The 17,643-nt window shown below is 36.3% G+C and overlaps 1 protein-coding gene across 1 annotated transcript in view; it reads left to right on the top strand.

The window, feature by feature from the left end:
• The window catches only part of USH2A (usherin), a 928,983-nt gene that overhangs the window by 697,589 nt on the left and 213,751 nt on the right, over positions 1–17,643 (top strand). The window contains exons 49-50 of the mRNA XM_014481290.2: positions 3,009–3,230; positions 15,400–15,623. Coding sequence (XP_014336776.2) covers positions 3,009–3,230; positions 15,400–15,623 — 446 coding nt within the window. The remainder of the gene's footprint in view (positions 1–3,008; positions 3,231–15,399; positions 15,624–17,643) is intronic.

Here is a 17,643-nt window from a genome sequence, read left to right on the forward strand (position 1 = left end):
TGTGCTTTTGGTGTCATATCCAAGAAATTATTGCCAAAGCCAACGTCATTAAACTTTTCTCCTTAAAAATGTATAGTTTTAGCTTTTACATTTAGGTCTTGGGCCCATTTTTATTTAATTTGTGTATATAGTGTAAGATATGGGTTCAACTTCATTCTTTTTATATATATATATATATATATATTTTTTTTTTTACTTTGCAATATTGTATTGGTTTTGCCATACTTCATTCTTTCTATTTGGATGTCTAGTTTTTCCACTGACATTTGTTGAAAAGAAGGTCCTTTCTCCCAATGAATGGTCTTGACATCCTTTTGGGAAATCATTTGATTATATATGCAAGGTTTTATTTCTGAGCTCTCTATTTTGTTCCATTGGTTATATGTCTGTCTTTGTACTAGGATCACATCATTTTGATTACCGTAGCTTTACTGTAAGGTTTGAAATCAAGCAATGTGATATTGACAACTTTGTTCTTTTTTAAGATTGTTTGGCTATCTGAGGTACCTGGAGACTCCATTTGAATATTAAGATTGATTTTTCTATTTTTGCAAGAAGTATTATTGGGATTTTAATAGGGATTGCATTGAATCAGATCACTTTGTATAATATTGACATATTAACAATATCAGGCCTTCTAATCCTTGAATGTGGAATATCCAATTTAATTCTAATTTCTTTTAGCCACAGTTTATAGTTTTCACTCTACATTTCCTTTACCTCCTTGATTAAGCTTATTCTTAGGTGCTTTTATATTATTGTAAATGAAATTGTTTCTTAAATTTCCTTTACAAATTTTTAATTTTTATTTTTATAATATATATTTTATATGTTGACTTTATATCCTGCAACTCTGCTGAATTCTCTTATTAGTTCAGACTGGGTTTTGAGTGTGAAATCTTTAGGGTTTTCTACCCATGAAATTACACTGTCTGTGAACAGAGATAAATTTTACTTTTTCCATTTCAGTATGGATGCATTTTATTTCTTTTTCTTGCCAAATTGCTCTGGTTATCCTTTAAATATTATGTTGAAAAGAAATGGTGAAAATCAGATCCTTGTCATCTTCCTGATCTTAGAAGAAATGATTTCTTGAGTATAACATTAGTTGTAGGGTTTCCTCACATGTTTTTTATTGTGTTGAGGTATTCTCTTCTACTTCTGGTTTTTTAAATGTTTTTCTAACATAAAAGTTTTGAATTTGTCAAATGCTTTTTCTGTACAAGTGAGATGGCCATGTGTTTTCCTTCTTTCCTTCCACTAATATGGTTCCTGAGTGATTTTTGTATGTTGAATTATCCTTGCATTTCAAGAATAAATCCCACTTGGTCATGTTGTATAATCCTTTGAATGTGCTACTGAAAGAAAGAAAGAATGCTTGAGAGAATTCTCCAGTGAAGCCATCTAGTCCAGGACTTTTCTTTGCTGGGAGGTTTTGATTAGTGATTCAATCATGTTACTAGCTATCAGTCTATTCAGATTTTCTATTTCTTCATGATTTAGTCTTGGTAGGTTACATGCTTCTAGTATTTGTCCATTTCATCTAGTGGGATGGGTTTTTGACCAATAAATTTTGGACAAGAAAGACCTCAGGGATAACTGCTAAGAGTTCTTGTCCTATTTTCGTGCTCTTTATATATCTGCCCATAGTTAAATATTGTCCCATTTTAAATATCATTTTGGTTAGCAGTTCATATTGCTTTCATTAACCAAGTTTTGGCATATCCTGGCTTCATAAAAAGATGAGCTAATTGACAGAGATCAGGGAGTCAAAGATGAATTTCTGAAGCAAACCTTAATTCTTCATGGATCTTGTGCCTTTTCTTAAGAAGGTTTGGCAAGTTATTAACTACATTATGAAAATCTTTTCTGGACCTTGATTTAAATTTGTAAAACCTGCCAGGATGGCCATCATATTCACATACCTTATAAGATTTAATGAAGGAATAGTGTCCAGGGATAAAAATATGTCTAAGAAGAGGCAGTGGAGGAAAAAGAAAAGGGTCTGATGAAGATGTGGAAAGGAGAAAATTAGTAAGGCAAAAGGGAGAGAAGGTCAAGGTTCAGGGGGTTAGGAAGGAGGTCAACTCGGAATTGGTCATGAGATACAAAAGGAAGATGAAGTTTGATTTTCAGATCTTCCAATTTCTTATTAGTCTTTTCTAAGATATCCTTCAGAAAATCCATTAAAATTTTTTTCTGTCTTTAAAGTTTTCCTATCCTTTAGACAATGCTTCATACAAAAAAAAAAAGCACACTACTGATATTTAGAGTATTTGAATCCTTTCATCCCAAGGCACTATGCAAAAGATTATTTTATTCTTATCTCAGGTTTCCCAGAATATCACATGAAGGGTAAATGTAGATGTTAACTATGTCAGTGAAATTCAGTGTCCACCATAGCTCAGCAAAATACTAATATGCAGACTTGAATATAGTATTTTTACCTCCTCTCACTTAATTAACCTTTTCACTGGAAATATTTTTTGATTAAATAAATATAGTTTAAGTAAATTATAATCAAAAGCAATATGAATTGATCAAGAATTGTTTTCTGAATCCATACAAAAAAATTTTTTTCCAAAAAAAATTATACTAAATAGATAGAAGAGTATTTGTACACAGATCTTTTTTTATAATGCCACTTAATCCATGTCACCAGAACTTCACGTGCTCATGTAGTAGCAGTCAGAGAGAAAATAGGCAACATAGCCTTGCCTCTAAGTTGGCATATGTGTATGTCATGTTTATACACCTTCAATATGTTTGTTTATACATGTTTTTCACCTTCAGTGCAAAATTGAAACATGTTTATACACCTTCAGTGCAAAAATGTTCATACGCCTTAATGTAAAAATTTTGAAGTTGTATTGAGATTTTGTATCTCCGGTATGACAATATCCTGTCAAGTGGTTGGCATCTGCAGGATCGTTGTGATAACATTTCGTTGTGAGTCAAAGCATATTTTTTTAACTCATGCAATGATGGTTATTGTCCTAAATTGACAGGTGAAGTATGTTGTCCAGATGAACAGCACAATCGGGTTTCCGCTGGCCTAGGCAATTCCTGCTGTGGCAGAATGCCGTACTCCACCTCAGGAAAGCAGATTTGCTGTGCTGGGAGGCTCCATGATGGCCATGGCCAGCAGTGCTGTGGTGGACAGATTGTGAGCAAAGATTTCGAGTGCTGCGGGGGAGAGGAAGAGGGTGTGGTATACAGTCGCCTTCCAGGTAAGGGAGCCTTGTCTACTTTTCAGTAAACAGAGAATCTGTGAAGCAGAGAAGTTGACAGATTTGCCTTAGATATAAAACATATAAGTAATGAAAGTTTATTTTAATTACATCTGATGCAACAACTAACTACACACTAATAAAGAAAAATGTAATCTCACATTTTTATGTGCATGTGATGTATTTCATAAAAACAGACCAAAACTGTGTCATGTCCACCAAAAAGCAAACAAACACATGAATGCATTGGTTCTGGACCAAGAGAATAATTCACAGCAATACTGATAAGGTACAAATTATTACTGATGATGTTGTGTACAAATTCTTTTACTCCCTTTCTGCTACAGCTATTAAGTTAACATTAATAGCAATCATTGTCATTGAGTACTTACTACCTAGGAGGTACCATGCCCAGTGTTTTATACATTATTACCTCAATTAATCTTTACAAAATGGTTACTATTATTGTTCATGTTTCTAAATGAGGAAACTGAGGCACAGAGATTAGACATTTGCACAAGATTACACATTTAGTCAGATCTAGATTTGGGTGTGCCTGAAAGGTATAAAATCGGGGCAATGGTCTTTAAGAAAACAAAATGATGAAGACAAAACAAATATAAGAATTATAATTTTAATTATATAGCTTCTGGCATCTCTATTTTTTCCCCCTGACATGTTTAACTTACACCCTTGGTCACCTTTTCATATAAAAATGGCTTTGTACTATAATTATCCAGAGAGAATAGAAAGATATTATCTAGAAAGAATAGGTAATTCATTCTTTTCTGTTACATAGTTGATCAAACTATTTTTTAATGATTTTAAGTTTATAGAAGTGACTTTAAGCTTCACAACTCATCATTATAATTTTATAGAAATGTTTGATTATTGTCAAATTTGGAGAAATACCTACCAAGGATTTTTAACGTTTTAGGATGTTTTAACTCATTTTGTCTTAAGGTGATTTGCAGTGACTCGTCTTAGCTATTTGTTGACTTGACAGTATCATTACCAGTTTTCATGGATATCCTTACTGTATGACTGAATTTATAAGTTGTATTTTGTCATAGATGCCATTGTTTTATCTACAAATGAGTAAGAAGTTGAGATTTTTCCAATATGAGTTATTTCTGTTCATAATTTGTATGATCAAAGTAATCAAATTGCTTATGCATTGCTTCAATCCTAGATCCAACATTTTCTTTTAATAGTTTCCTACTTTGGGTATGATTTGAAATTTATCTTGTTACAGTTTTCTTCTTGATGTCAGAATATTTCAGTTGATTCCATTGTTCATTTTTATAGCTTTTGTCTCATATTAATTTTTCTATCTGATCTTTCTTTAAACCTTTCCTTTACATGCATACAAATTAAAAGTTTGTGATTTCTTGCATTACTTATCTTACCAAATTGTGGTTAAAATGACATACTTAAGCCTTGACAACTTTTTTTTTTAAACTTTACCATATTGTATTAGTTTTGCCAAATATCGAAATGAATCCGCCACAGGTATACATGTGTTCCCCATCTTGAACCCTCCTCCCTCCTCCCTCCCCATACCATCCCTCTGCGTCGTCCCAGTGCACCAGCCCCAAGCACCCAAGAAAGTGATTGAAATCATATTAGCTACTGAAGCCAAACTAAGTATTCCCCAGACTCAACTTCCCCTTGGTTTGAGCTCAAAAATGTCCATGGCTACCCCAGTCTTAATCAATATGAGGACACATATAACAGATGGCAAGCTAAAAGGGCAAGAGACAGTGGCCAAAACAAATTGTAATTATATATCATACATTTGCAAATTTCATAAAAATGTATAACCATGATTGCCTTGGAAGGGGCTCATGCAAGCGAAGGACCTTGAAGATCAAGTTTCCTGAGCTTTAAGGTAAATCTACCCCTACAACTAGTATGTGTTGGAAGTCTAGCCCTCCAAGTTAAGATTTTGGGACATTATAGTATCTTGATGGAGATGAACTATGAACTCTCCACTATCTTTCTATAATTTCTTCTCTTTTCAAAAAAATCAAAGAATTATCCATAATACAAGTAACAATTATTTAAATTATTATAGTTTTATTGTTAAATACTATGTTCTTATATACATTCTCTTTTCTGTAAAGCTCTGATGTAAACTATTAAGAGGAGCTCTTCAATAATGAAGTTAATCAAAATTATTGAAAGTATCGATCCTGGCTATACCAAAATCTTGTCCCTTAATAAGAATATAGACTCTCAGTATTTGGGTAGCCCTTATATAAATAAGAAACGCTAAATTTAATTAAAATTAATTTTTAATTATTCATAATTAAATTTCAATCCTCCCAATGTGGGACAGACTAATCTCCTTCTTTGAACCAAAGGAAAAAAAAATCCCTGATTTCTGATTATTTTTATCTCTGAATAGCTATCAAGGGTATTTCCAAGGCATTTACTATCCTGTGAAGTTGTAGATCACCTCTCTGGATCCACAATTGTATCCATCTTGGGCATTTTTAAAATCCAAACCAGTGGGATATATCTCGAGGAGGATTTTAATATATATGCTGTCAAGTTGGCTGATAGTCGTATGTCACTATGTTGGTTTCCATCAACTGTCCAGAAAATAGTAAGAGTAAATAGTCCTACATACAACAGAATTAGATTTCAATTATGACATTTTCATTGACCTGACAAATTTAAGGATTACCTCTGGATCTGTCCTATATGCTAACAAGAAACTTGACTTTGCCAGGAAAAACAAAAACAAAAAGGAAAAACCAACCTCCCAAGATCTTCAAAATTCAATGTTATATTAAATCAGATAATACATGCACAAGTGACCATGTAGATGCACAGTCATTTCAGAAATTTCCTCCATGGATAGTAGATGTAAGAGGCTAGTATTCTAAATATAGTCAAGAAATATAGCCAGTCAAGAAATCCAGCCCAGTGTCTCCTTGTTATTCAGTTGCTCTGTTGTATCTAACTCTTTGCAACCCCATCGACTGCAGCACACCAGGGCTTCCCTGTCCATCACCTTCTCCTGGAGCTTACTCAAACTCATGTCTATTGAGTCAGTGATGCCATCTAACAATCTTGTCCCCTGTCATCCCCTTCTCCTCCTGCCTTCAATCTTTCCCAGCATCAGGATCTTTTCTAATGACTCACCGCTTCACATCAGGTGGCCAGAGTATTGAGCTTCAGCTTCAGCATCAGTCCTTCCAATGAATATTCAGGGTTGATTTCCTTTAAGATTGACTGGTTTGACCTCCTTGCAGTCCAAGGAACTCCAAGGTACTGTTTACTGGCTAAAAGATGTACACAAAGAACAGGAGACAAATTATAGCAAGGATTTCCCTGGTGGCCCAGTGGTTAAGACTTTGACTTCTAGTATAGGGAGCAGTGGTTCAGTCCCTGGGCAGAGGAACTAAGATCCCACATGCCTCATGGCCAAAAAACAAAACACACACACACAAAAAAAAACAAAGAAATATTGAATAGGTTCAATAAAGACCTAAAAATATTACAATATGAAAAAGTAGGCAACATTCCATTTTCACTGTTTGCCAAGCTGAGTTCTATGTGCTTCATATACATTGACATGTTTCACCCTTAGAGCAAACCCTATGAGATAGGTACTATTATTATCTCCACTTTATAGATGAAGAAAGAGAAGTACTTCTAATGGAAGTTTAAAACTTTTGTCCAAATCACACGTCAAGTCAGTGGCTGTATTACTTCAGGTATCACTCATCATTATTGTAAATGAATCTCAAAATTTATAAAGGTTCAAATACCATGGAGGTTCATTTCTTTCCCATATAATAGGACTGTGATGTGAATGTTGTCATCCAGGTAGCTCTCTTTCCCACAGTCGTTCTGATTGTTGAAAGTGCTGCTATTTTCAACAGGTAGAGTCTCAAATTACCTGGGAATTGTATCCATTCCTGCAATCATAAGAAGGAAAAAGTATAAAATAACAGATGTGGATTTTTTTTTATTGGCCAGACCTAGGAATAGCAGATACTTTTATTAACAGTTTATTGAAACTCAGCTATCTATAGATACCTAAATGTAAGGAAGGCTGAGAGATTTGCCTGTGAATCTCCTGCCACTATGACTAAGAAGTGTTGCTAACTCCATCCCCATCAGTTCAGTTCAGTTCAGTTCAGTCACTCAGTCGTGTCCAACTCTTTGCAACCCCATGAATCGCAGCACACCAAGCCTTCCTGTCCATCACCAACCCCTGCAATTCACTCAGACTCATGTCCATCGAGTCAGTGATGCCACCCAGCCATCTCATCCTCTGTCGTCCCCTTCTCCTCCTGCCCCCAATCCCTCCCAGCATCAGAGTCTTTTCCAATGAGTCAACTCTTCGCATGAGGTGGCCAAAGTACTGGAGTTTCAGCTTCAGCATCATTCCTTGCAAAGAAATCCCAGGGCTGATCTCCTTCAGAATGGACTGGTTGGATCTCCCTGCAGTCCAAGGGACTCTCAGGAGTCTTCTCCAAAACCACAGTTCAAAAGCATCAATTCTTTGGTGCTCAGCTTTCTTCACAGTCCAACTCTCACATCCACACTGGAAAAATCATAGCTCTTAAACTTTATGAGCATTCTGATAACTGAACAAGCATTGGATACTCTCCAATCCAAACCATGTTTATCAGAACAGATGGGCAGACCCAGTAACTACCAAGTTACAAACATTTTTGGGATGACGAGAAAAAAAGAGAGAGATTGACTGCACACCACACATGTGCCAAGTTAGAAGAAAAGGTGCTGTGAATGCATGCTAGGCTCTAAAGCAGCAACTTTTAAAGTATGGCCAAGGGAATTCTGAAGGTGAGATCAAAACTAATTTCGCAATAATACTAAACTATTGCATACTAACCTATTCACCTTCATTCTCTCATACTATACAGTGGAGCTGTCCAGAGATTACATGACATGCAATACTGCAGAAGAGTTTTCTGGTTTTCTTAATTGAAGTATAGTTGATGTACAATATTATATGTTATATGTATACAATATAGTGATTCACAATTTTTAAAGGTTGTATTCTATTTATGGGCCTCCCTGGTGCCTGAGACAGTAAAGAATTAATGAAGAATCCACCTGCAATGCAGGAGACCCAGGTTCGATCCCTGGGTCGGGAAGATGCCCTGGAGAAGAGAGTGGCTAACCACTCCAGTATTCTTGCCTGGAGAATTCCATAAACAGAGGAGGAACCTGGCAGACTACAGTCCATGGGGTCCCAAAGAGTTGAACATGAATGAGCAACTAACACTTTCACTTTCATTCTATTTATAGTTATTATAAAATATTGACTATATTCCCTATGGTGTAAAATCTGTCCTTGTTGCTTATTTTTGTACATAGTGCCTTGTATCTCTTAATCCTATACCCTTGCTGCTAAGTCACTTCCTCTACACTTACTTTACCTCTTGTCCCTTCCCTCTCCCCACTGGTAACCACTTATTTGTTCTGTATCTGTGAATCTGCTTCTTTCTTGCTATATATTCACTAGTTTGTTGATTCCACATATAAATAATAACATACTGTGTTTGTCTTTCTCTGTCTGATTTATTTCACTTAGTATAATGACCTTCAAGTCCACCCATCTTACTGCAAATAACACAATTTCATTCTTTTTTTTATGACTGAGTAGCATTCCATTGTGTGTATATATGCCACATCTTCTTTATCCATTCATCTGTTGATGGGCATTATTGCAAAAGTTGAATGTGCAAACAGGGGAATTTAGGTAGTTCTGTTAAGCCAGATGTTAATGAGACTTGCAAAAATGTAAAACAATGTCATTGTTCTTGCTAATTTTTCTCAGTTTGGAAATACGTTTATTTTTCAAAAATACTTATATTAACATGTTATACATTTATTATTATTTTAGGTGAATTAATGAATACCTATTTCAAACATTTCAGTATTAAGCTCCAGTCTAGTTCAGTTCAGTCGCTCAGTCATCTCTGACTCTTTGCGACCCCATGAACCACAGGACACCAGGCCTCCCTGTCCATCACCAACTTCCGAAGTCCACCCAAACTTATGTCCATTGAGTCGGTGATGCCATCCAGCCATCTCGTCCTCTGTCGTCCCCTTCAAATGAGTCAGCTCTTCGCATGAGGTGGCCAGAGTATTGGAGTTTCAGCTTCAACATCAGTCCTTCCAATGAACACCCAGGACTGATCTCCCTTAGGATGGACTGGTTGGATCTCCTTGCAGTCCAAGGGGCTCTCAAGAGTCTTCTCCAACACCACAGTTCAAAAGCATCAATTCTTTGGTGCTCAGCCTTCTTTATAGTCCAACTCTCACATCCATACATGACCACTGGAAAAACCAGGCCTTGGCTACACAGACCTTTGTTGACAAAGTAATGTCTCTGCTTTTTAATATGCTGTCTAGGTTGGTCATAACTTTCCTTCCAAGGAGTAAGCGTCTTTTAATTTCATGGCTACAATCACCATCTGCAGTGATTTTGGAGCCCAATAAAATAAAGTCAGCCACTGTTTCCACTGTTTTCCCATCTATTTTCTATGAAGTGATGGGACCTAATCTAGTAAATATCAACAAATATAACCCACATAAACAAAAGCGATCTGTAATCCTGGTTTATTTGTGAAAGTATAAAGGGGTCCTGACATCAAACTTTAAGAACTAATGCCTTAAGGCTTACTCTATTAGGAAATCATGACCATTAGTTAGTTATCCTGAACTGTGACTGATCAGTTGAGTAACTCTTATTCCTTTGGATGAGTTAGCTGAAAACAGATCCATTAAAGACAGAACCATTGTTGTAGAGAAGTGGGGATGCAAAAGTGTTACCCCCCAATACCGTACTGAGCCAGAGTTTTAAAACAGCAGCACTGTCTCATTTTAACATTGTTGTTCTTCTGTTGTTTTTATTTTCAGTCAATTGCCATATTCCTTCATTCAATAAATTTATATTGTGTTGTGATTATATTCAAAATATTCTCAGTGTTTTGTGGGTATAAAATGGCTAAGATTCTATTGTTATCCTTAAGGACTTGCAATCTAATCAAGGAGAAAATTACCTGTATGGTTAAACATACGCATATGAGAAGGATGAATATATAAGCATAATCTTAAAACTGAGTGATCACTCCATCCAAAGTGATGAAGAAAGCTAAACTACTGAATCAGAACCACAAACAAGGAGTGGGATTTTAAGATGCATGGATGGAAGAAGGATGTTTCAGGTAGAGGGCATAGCCTGAGCTGAAGTGTGAAATTAGCATCCTGTAAAGCATGTCTAGGTAGGGGTGAGCAGTTGGGTTTATTGGAGGTAGACACAGCATGTAAGCAAATAGAGGGAGATAAACCTGAAGAGCCAAAAGGATTTGAACCTTGTTTGGTACTCAGGGAAGAGTTGATGAGATAATAATAACTGTGATTTGAGATAAATCAGACTTGAGTGGCAAATGGATGTGAAGGAGACAGAAAGATAAGTCCCTTAAAACACTATTGCCAAAAACAAAAGCAAATTTAAGTCTGTTAAAACACTCTTGCCAAAAGTACCTTTCCTAAGCATAAATTGTCCACTAGGACAAGGTTCTGAGTCTTTTGAATGTTGTACACTCCTGGTAGAGTCTTTTGAAAGTGGCATACCCTCACTTCAAATAGTAATATGTAGGATACACCCAAAACTTTGCCTGACATTTCACATGCCCTTGAAGTCCATTCATGGGCCTAAACTTCACAATCCCCAAATTTCAATAAGATACCCATACTAATCAAATATTTCTTAAGCAAACTGTGACATTCCTCAATTCCTGTGACTCAAAATTAGCTCCACAGTCCTCCTGACCTTCGACAGTTCCGCTAACTCTAGTAATCATGGTGGCCTGAAGAAATGAGCATTTTAAAAAGGAAAAAAAAAAATCTCTTTTTAGTCTCTTGACCTCCCTGCAGGTTTCACTGAAAATAGACACGTTCCACATGTCTTTTTTCCTCTCTCTGTTGCCGCTCCCTCCTGTCGCCCCTAATGATTATGACCTCAATGACCTTCCAGAATATCCATATGGCCCTTTCTCTCCTCAACCTAGCAGCACCATACCTGCTGCATGAGGGTTTGGATCTCATAATATTGTTCCTAAGCCTGGCCTCTCTCCCTGACTGGCATTGTGTGCCTGCCACGAGACCGGGCTGGCTCATAAAACATCTCTTTATGTACTTTATTACTTAAACTCTTTTATTTGCCTGCAGGAGCCCTTTAACAAAATCACATTGAATTGACTTTCTCACACCAAATCAAATCTCCCTGGTCCCAGTTCAGTTGTCTTTGTCAATATGTATTTTATAAATGGAGTGAATTAACAGATGCTGTTGGAACAGAAGTGCTGGGGTAGCGTTTATGTTTTTAGTGCTCTCTCTGGGCAGATGAGTTGTGTAGGAGTGTTATACAGGTACCTCGGGATGAAAGTCATGCTCGTCATTTCGGTGGCTATGTATTCTTAACCATTTTCTTTGACTATATTTTCAACCTTTTTATTACTCTTTTTATTCATAGTGTTTGCTTATATGGTTTTATCATTTGTGCCATCAGTCTTGGGTTTGACTTGATTATACCCCTTCATATTAAAAGATGAAAATTAAAGCCTCTCTGTCATGCTGAAAGGACAAGATTTTCTGTTAGCCAAGAGGAACTGATGATGACATACCTTTGGAACAGATGGCTTTAGTTCTATTATCCGTGTTGTCCATGCAGTCTTGGGTATGAAACTCTGGGTTGAAACTCTTCTAGAATAAGGTTCTGAGTTTCCATATCCTTGACTGGGACAGCTGTAGAATGAGTGGCTAATCCTGTTACATAGATGGGATTTGGGGACTTTGCAAAGAGGAAAATACATTACAGAAATCCATTGTGTAAGACTTGTATTGAAAGAAGAGTTCCCAGGAAGATTTCCATATGACATAATGAACTTTTTTAAAGTGTAATGTATAAACGCTACGAAATACACTGCAATGATTTGGGAAATGTTTTCACCCTACCCTGTCTCAGTTTTGTGGGGGTAGTCATAGAGCCATCTGCTGGTGAAGAAAAGATGCATTTCTTTTCTTTCATGTTCTGCCATCAACTTTATGTTTGTCCTTAGAATGACTAATCACAAGTCTTCTTTTTTTTTTTTTTTTTTGAACATTCTTCTAAATCTGAAGCATAATCCCATGGCTTAAAACGTGGTCTCCATGGTCAGCCCCAGAGTTCCACAATCATTTGTCATATTCCAGACTCTGTTTTTTATGACTATATTATTTTTATCTCAAAAGCATGCTAATTCTTGGGCTTTTTTTTTTAATGGAGCACTTGTTTTATAGAATTAATGATTTAGAAACTAATCAGGATTAGATGTTTATAAATGTTCTCCTTTCAGCCATGGACAATAAGTAAGTGTTGGTAACATATTGGAAGTATTCATAATATTATGAGTAAAAAAATTATTTCCTTCACTATTTTTCAGTTGTATCCAATACAGTGGAACCTATCCATTGGATATATATGCAGTTTGGAAAACCAATATAGGTTGTTTGATCTCAAAGAGAAATATCTGATAGTTCAGTGCATACTCTACCCCTTTAATAATATCTGTATCTTGTTCAAAGAGAATCTCCACATTTGTACAAATTTAATGAAGAGCCTCTGGAAGTATAGATCAATCCATCAATAATACATGACTCATTTTGTTTTTCTTTGGGCATATTTAAAACGGTGCCTTCTCTGTGTCAAAGTTCAAAAGTCAAGTGCTCCATGTGATAAATTAGGTAGGGTCAAAAGTTATTGCATTGCAGTTTCAGAAGAGTGTCTCTGAATTTGCAGCTCATTCATGCTGAAGTGATGCACTATGGGAATTACTACCAAGCTCTGCTCGGCAACATCTGCTCTCCCTAAGTGAGTTAGTGCACGTCAGACATCTTTATGTCAGAATATTGCAGTGATGGATGCAGTCTTCAGAAAATGCTGCATAAAAATCTGGTGTGCCGTTCTGGCCATTAAGTGAAATTACTATTTAAATTAATGGCACTGTCACAGTTTATCTGTGCAAAGAATGAACGCTGATTAGGGTATTAAGTAATTAGCAATTTATCACACTGGAACAAGGTTGATAATAATTAAAGAAGTAATGGTTTACCAAAGAAACTAGGAAGGGAGTCACTTCTTGTTATGTGAGTGAAATCTTGGCTGAAAATTTTAATTCAGTGAAACAAAGATGAAGCTCTTTGTGAAAGAATGCATCTTTTTTTTTTCTAGTGTAAAAACAGTTCATTATCAAAATTTTAGTTGACCTGTCAAAAGTCCCTCAGAGCGATCAGATGACTGATTAGGAGTTTGGAATTAGGTCAATGTCTGCATTTTGATTTTATACTGAAAGCATGGTGGAACCATAAAGTAATTTGGGAGTGGAGGCGGAGAATGTATTCTGCTCCCTAAAGGGCCAGTTTTCAGATTTTGATTGCTCTTTAAAATAGAAACATGAATTATTTTAAGAAAAATGCTAGAGAAAAAAAATGACAGCAAAGAATCCAAGGTTGTATTTAAATGTCTGATCAGAAGACAGCAGAAAAAAAAACATGCACAAACAATATAAAACTTGAAGCTGTGGATTTTTGTGTGTGTGTATGTGAATTTTACCCATCGTAATCAAGACTCAGACTACAATGATAGCCCTGTAGTGTATATTTTTCTGAAGGGACTTTCCCTGGAAATATTACAAACAACTAAAATTAATACTAAAGTACAAAAAAACCCCACAGTTTACCTTTAAACCAATTACTTTGGACACGCATCACCTTTAAACATGGTGACGAAATGCAGTAATGATCAATGTATATTATTAATCAAAACTTAAAATGTTTTAATATTGAACTTTTTTTCAAAATGGAAAGGTCAGTGAGAGGGTCCTTTGGAGTCATGAGTAGACAAACATCTTTCTTAAGGCTTGTGTCAAATCACTGTCTACTTTCAGTGATTTTTTTTTTTAATATAATCTAAAAAGTACTTAAAATTCATTTGTCTGTTCTTAGGGGGCTATTTCATAGTGTAGGTATATGTACAGGACCAGATTAAACAATTTAGGACCCCAGGGCACTTTGAAGTTGAGTCTCTTTATGTTATCAGTCAGGACTAATAATAAATAAAATTATAATTAAAATAAATAATTCATCACATTGCACTGCTGTGTAACTGGATATAAATTCTACTATGATAGCCTGGTGACATGGGGTACAGGTACCTTAAATTCTAGTTTAATCTAACTCTAGAGAATTGTTTGCTTACTCAGCCTTTTATGTCTATATATTTGCTGTGTCTTCTATGGCAAGATCTAAATGATGTGAACTCAGGAAGTTACACTGAATTGGGTGGGAGAAAGGAGGCTCTTTGGTACTTCAGGTACACCTGTCTTTCATTGAGAAGTGGGGGTCAATGACTGTCTCCATAAGGTCTTTCTGCCACTGCCCTGCACCTCAAACCCACATCTAGCAATGGATCTACTTGCAGCTGAAAAAAAATGCTGGCCAGCTGGCCAACTGGTTTACCTGATCAGTGAGCATGATCAACTGGTTTTGAATACAAATCTCTCTTATGATCAAGGATGGCTATAGTTGCTGCTGGATTCACAAGGAGCATCTATCTGTATCTTAGACAAAGGCAGGCAGAAACTTACAAGATGCTTAGGCAATGTCTCCAGTTCTAGGTTGGTGCTCCCTCTCCACTGCCTAGCCTCTTATCCCAGAGGGCTTGGGTGACTTCTTCTCCCTTGTGAATTTCTAGAGATTTCTTCTGAATTCCTGTGGTTTAACTACCACTTCTTCCATAACAAGATGTTATCATCACAAAATGGGCAGGTAATTCTCATGACAGAAATCAGATCATTTTTTTTTTAATGGAGCTTCAGAGAAGTTTGGCCCCCTGCTGAATGATTTTTAGTACACTTCCTCTTGTGTGTTCTTTACCTAATTAGTGTCTAGTGCAAGAGCCCTAGACAGAAGGACTCCTCGCTGTACATTTAAATCACCGTGCTAGGGAAATGCTACCTGAGCTATTGTACCATTTCAGCCTGAGTCTGACATTTTTATACCAAACTTTATAATAGCCTCAGTTTTCGTCTGTTTTTTAAATTTCATATTCATATATAACATTTTATTGTTGCAGGGATGTTCTGTTGTGGGCTGGATTATGTGAATATGTCAGATACCATATGCTGCTCAGCTTCCAGTGGAGAGTCTAAAGCACATGTTAAAAAGAATGACCCAGTGCCAGTAAAATGCTGTGAGACTGAACTTATTCCAAAGAGCCAGGAATGCTGTAATGGAGTTGGATATAATCCTTTGAAATATGTTTGCTCTGACAAGATTTCAACTGGAATGATGATGAAGGTAATTGATAGAAAACCTCTCAGAGGCACTGATTTGACAATGGAAAGAGAAATACATTGTTCATAACTATTTTTCTAAAATAGGAATATAAAAACTCCTGTGTGCATTATTCATTTTCACATTACATCCATATTAATACCAAATGAGTTCGCTATGATTGATGTTATTGCAATGAATTCTAAAGGAATTAATAATGATTAGCTGTTCTCAGGAAGCTTTACCAGCACTTCAGATTAGTGCAGACACAAAGTCTGAGATGCTGAAAGAGCGGGCATGGTGTTGTGGATGGAGATGAAAAGAAATTTAGCTTCTTCCCTCTAGTCCCCCAACCATAGGACTTTACTTTCTTTTAATAGAGACTTCAGGTCCAGCAGATTCACTTAGTTGTGTACATTTCATACTCCTAGAGACAGTGCAAGTTCAGCAAAAGCTAGCCAACCACAAAAATGAATAAGCCTATGGGCACATCATTTATGTCTGTCCGTTGAGATGCTTCACACGCAGCCATGCCTTACTTGTTAGCATTAAACTTGACCCCAGACTCCAGAAACCCACCATCTTAAGGAAAGGACTAGGAACATTTATTTGTCATTAGGAGATGGCTAAAATGGCTGCTTTCATCAAAGACAGTGGAAGAGATCTTGATGACTGAAGTAATTATACAATCATGGTGTGAACATCATGGACGTGGAATGGACCATAAGTCTTGAGAGTTTTAGGGCCCTGGCAAGCACTTTGCAGCAATGAATATTAACACATAATACTGTTAAAGAGAATAGATACTTCATGGAAGTGAATAATCATACAGAATGCTCAATAAAAATAGGTTTTTTGTCTACAAAATTTTTTAAAAGTCAATCTGATTTCATAGCAAATAGACTTCTGGATACAGTTGGGGAAGGAGAGGGTGGAGCAAATTGAATTAAGAGAGTAACGTTGAAACATATGTTATGATTTGTAAAAAAGATAGTGGGAATTTGCTGAATGACTCAGGGAACTCAAATCTGGCATTCTGTGACAACCTAGAGGGGTGGGAGGTGAGAGAGAGGCTCATAAGGGAGGGAACATATGTATACTATGGCTGATCCGTATTGATGTATGGCAGAAACCAACACATCATTGTAAAACAATTATCTTCCAGTTAAAAATAAGTAAATTTTAAGAATTGGTCTGATTTGAACAAAACTTTAATTAGCCAGTTCTATGAAAGAAATATAATCAACACTATGTTTCTAGAGTCTAAGTTTATTCCAGGCCAGTGTTTTCAGAAGTTTGGACTAGGACATTTTTCTTAAGTAATATTTTTATTACTTATAAAAATACTAACTTATTATTACTTTTATTACCAGTCTTAAAGAACTGGTAATGTCGCAAGAATATGCCTTTGAAATAACAAGTTAGGAAGGATCTATGTAGAAAACTCTCCTTAAAAGGGCATTCATGTTTGAAAAATGAAAATAGAAAACCTATTCATTTCAGAAATGACACCATCATTCACAATTCATCTCATGTTAGTAGCTCAGTCATGCCCGACTCTTTGTGACCCCATGGACTGTAGCCCATCAGGCTCCTCTATCCATGGGATTTCCCGGGCAAGAATACTGGCATGGGTTGCCATTTCCTTCTCTAGGGGATCTTCTTGACTCAGGAATCAAACCCAGATCTCCTGCATTGCAGGCAGATTCTTTACTGGCTGAGCCACCAGGGAAGCCTCATTCACATCTACATGTTTCAGTATTGTCCACCTCACATTTGATTCCCAGGCATCTGGTTTTGGTCAGGAAGACACAGCTTCCGTTACAAGGGGACATTCAGGATATACCTGTGATGTTTTAAGGTGGCCTGAATTGGCTCTATGAAGGCCAACTAACACTTGTATTTAAAATTCATATTTAAATGATTGTGATCAGGAGAATTTTTTTAAATGCTGAATCAAGCAGTATGTCATAGGTAAAACTCAATCTCTAGACTCAATTTTGTTTCCTGAAGACCTTCCTAGAGTCTTCCAACTCCTGCTCCA

Source organism: Bos mutus, chromosome 16 (assembly GCF_027580195.1).
Source record: "Bos mutus isolate GX-2022 chromosome 16, NWIPB_WYAK_1.1, whole genome shotgun sequence".
Classification (NCBI taxonomy): Eukaryota; Metazoa; Chordata; class Mammalia; order Artiodactyla; family Bovidae; genus Bos; species Bos mutus.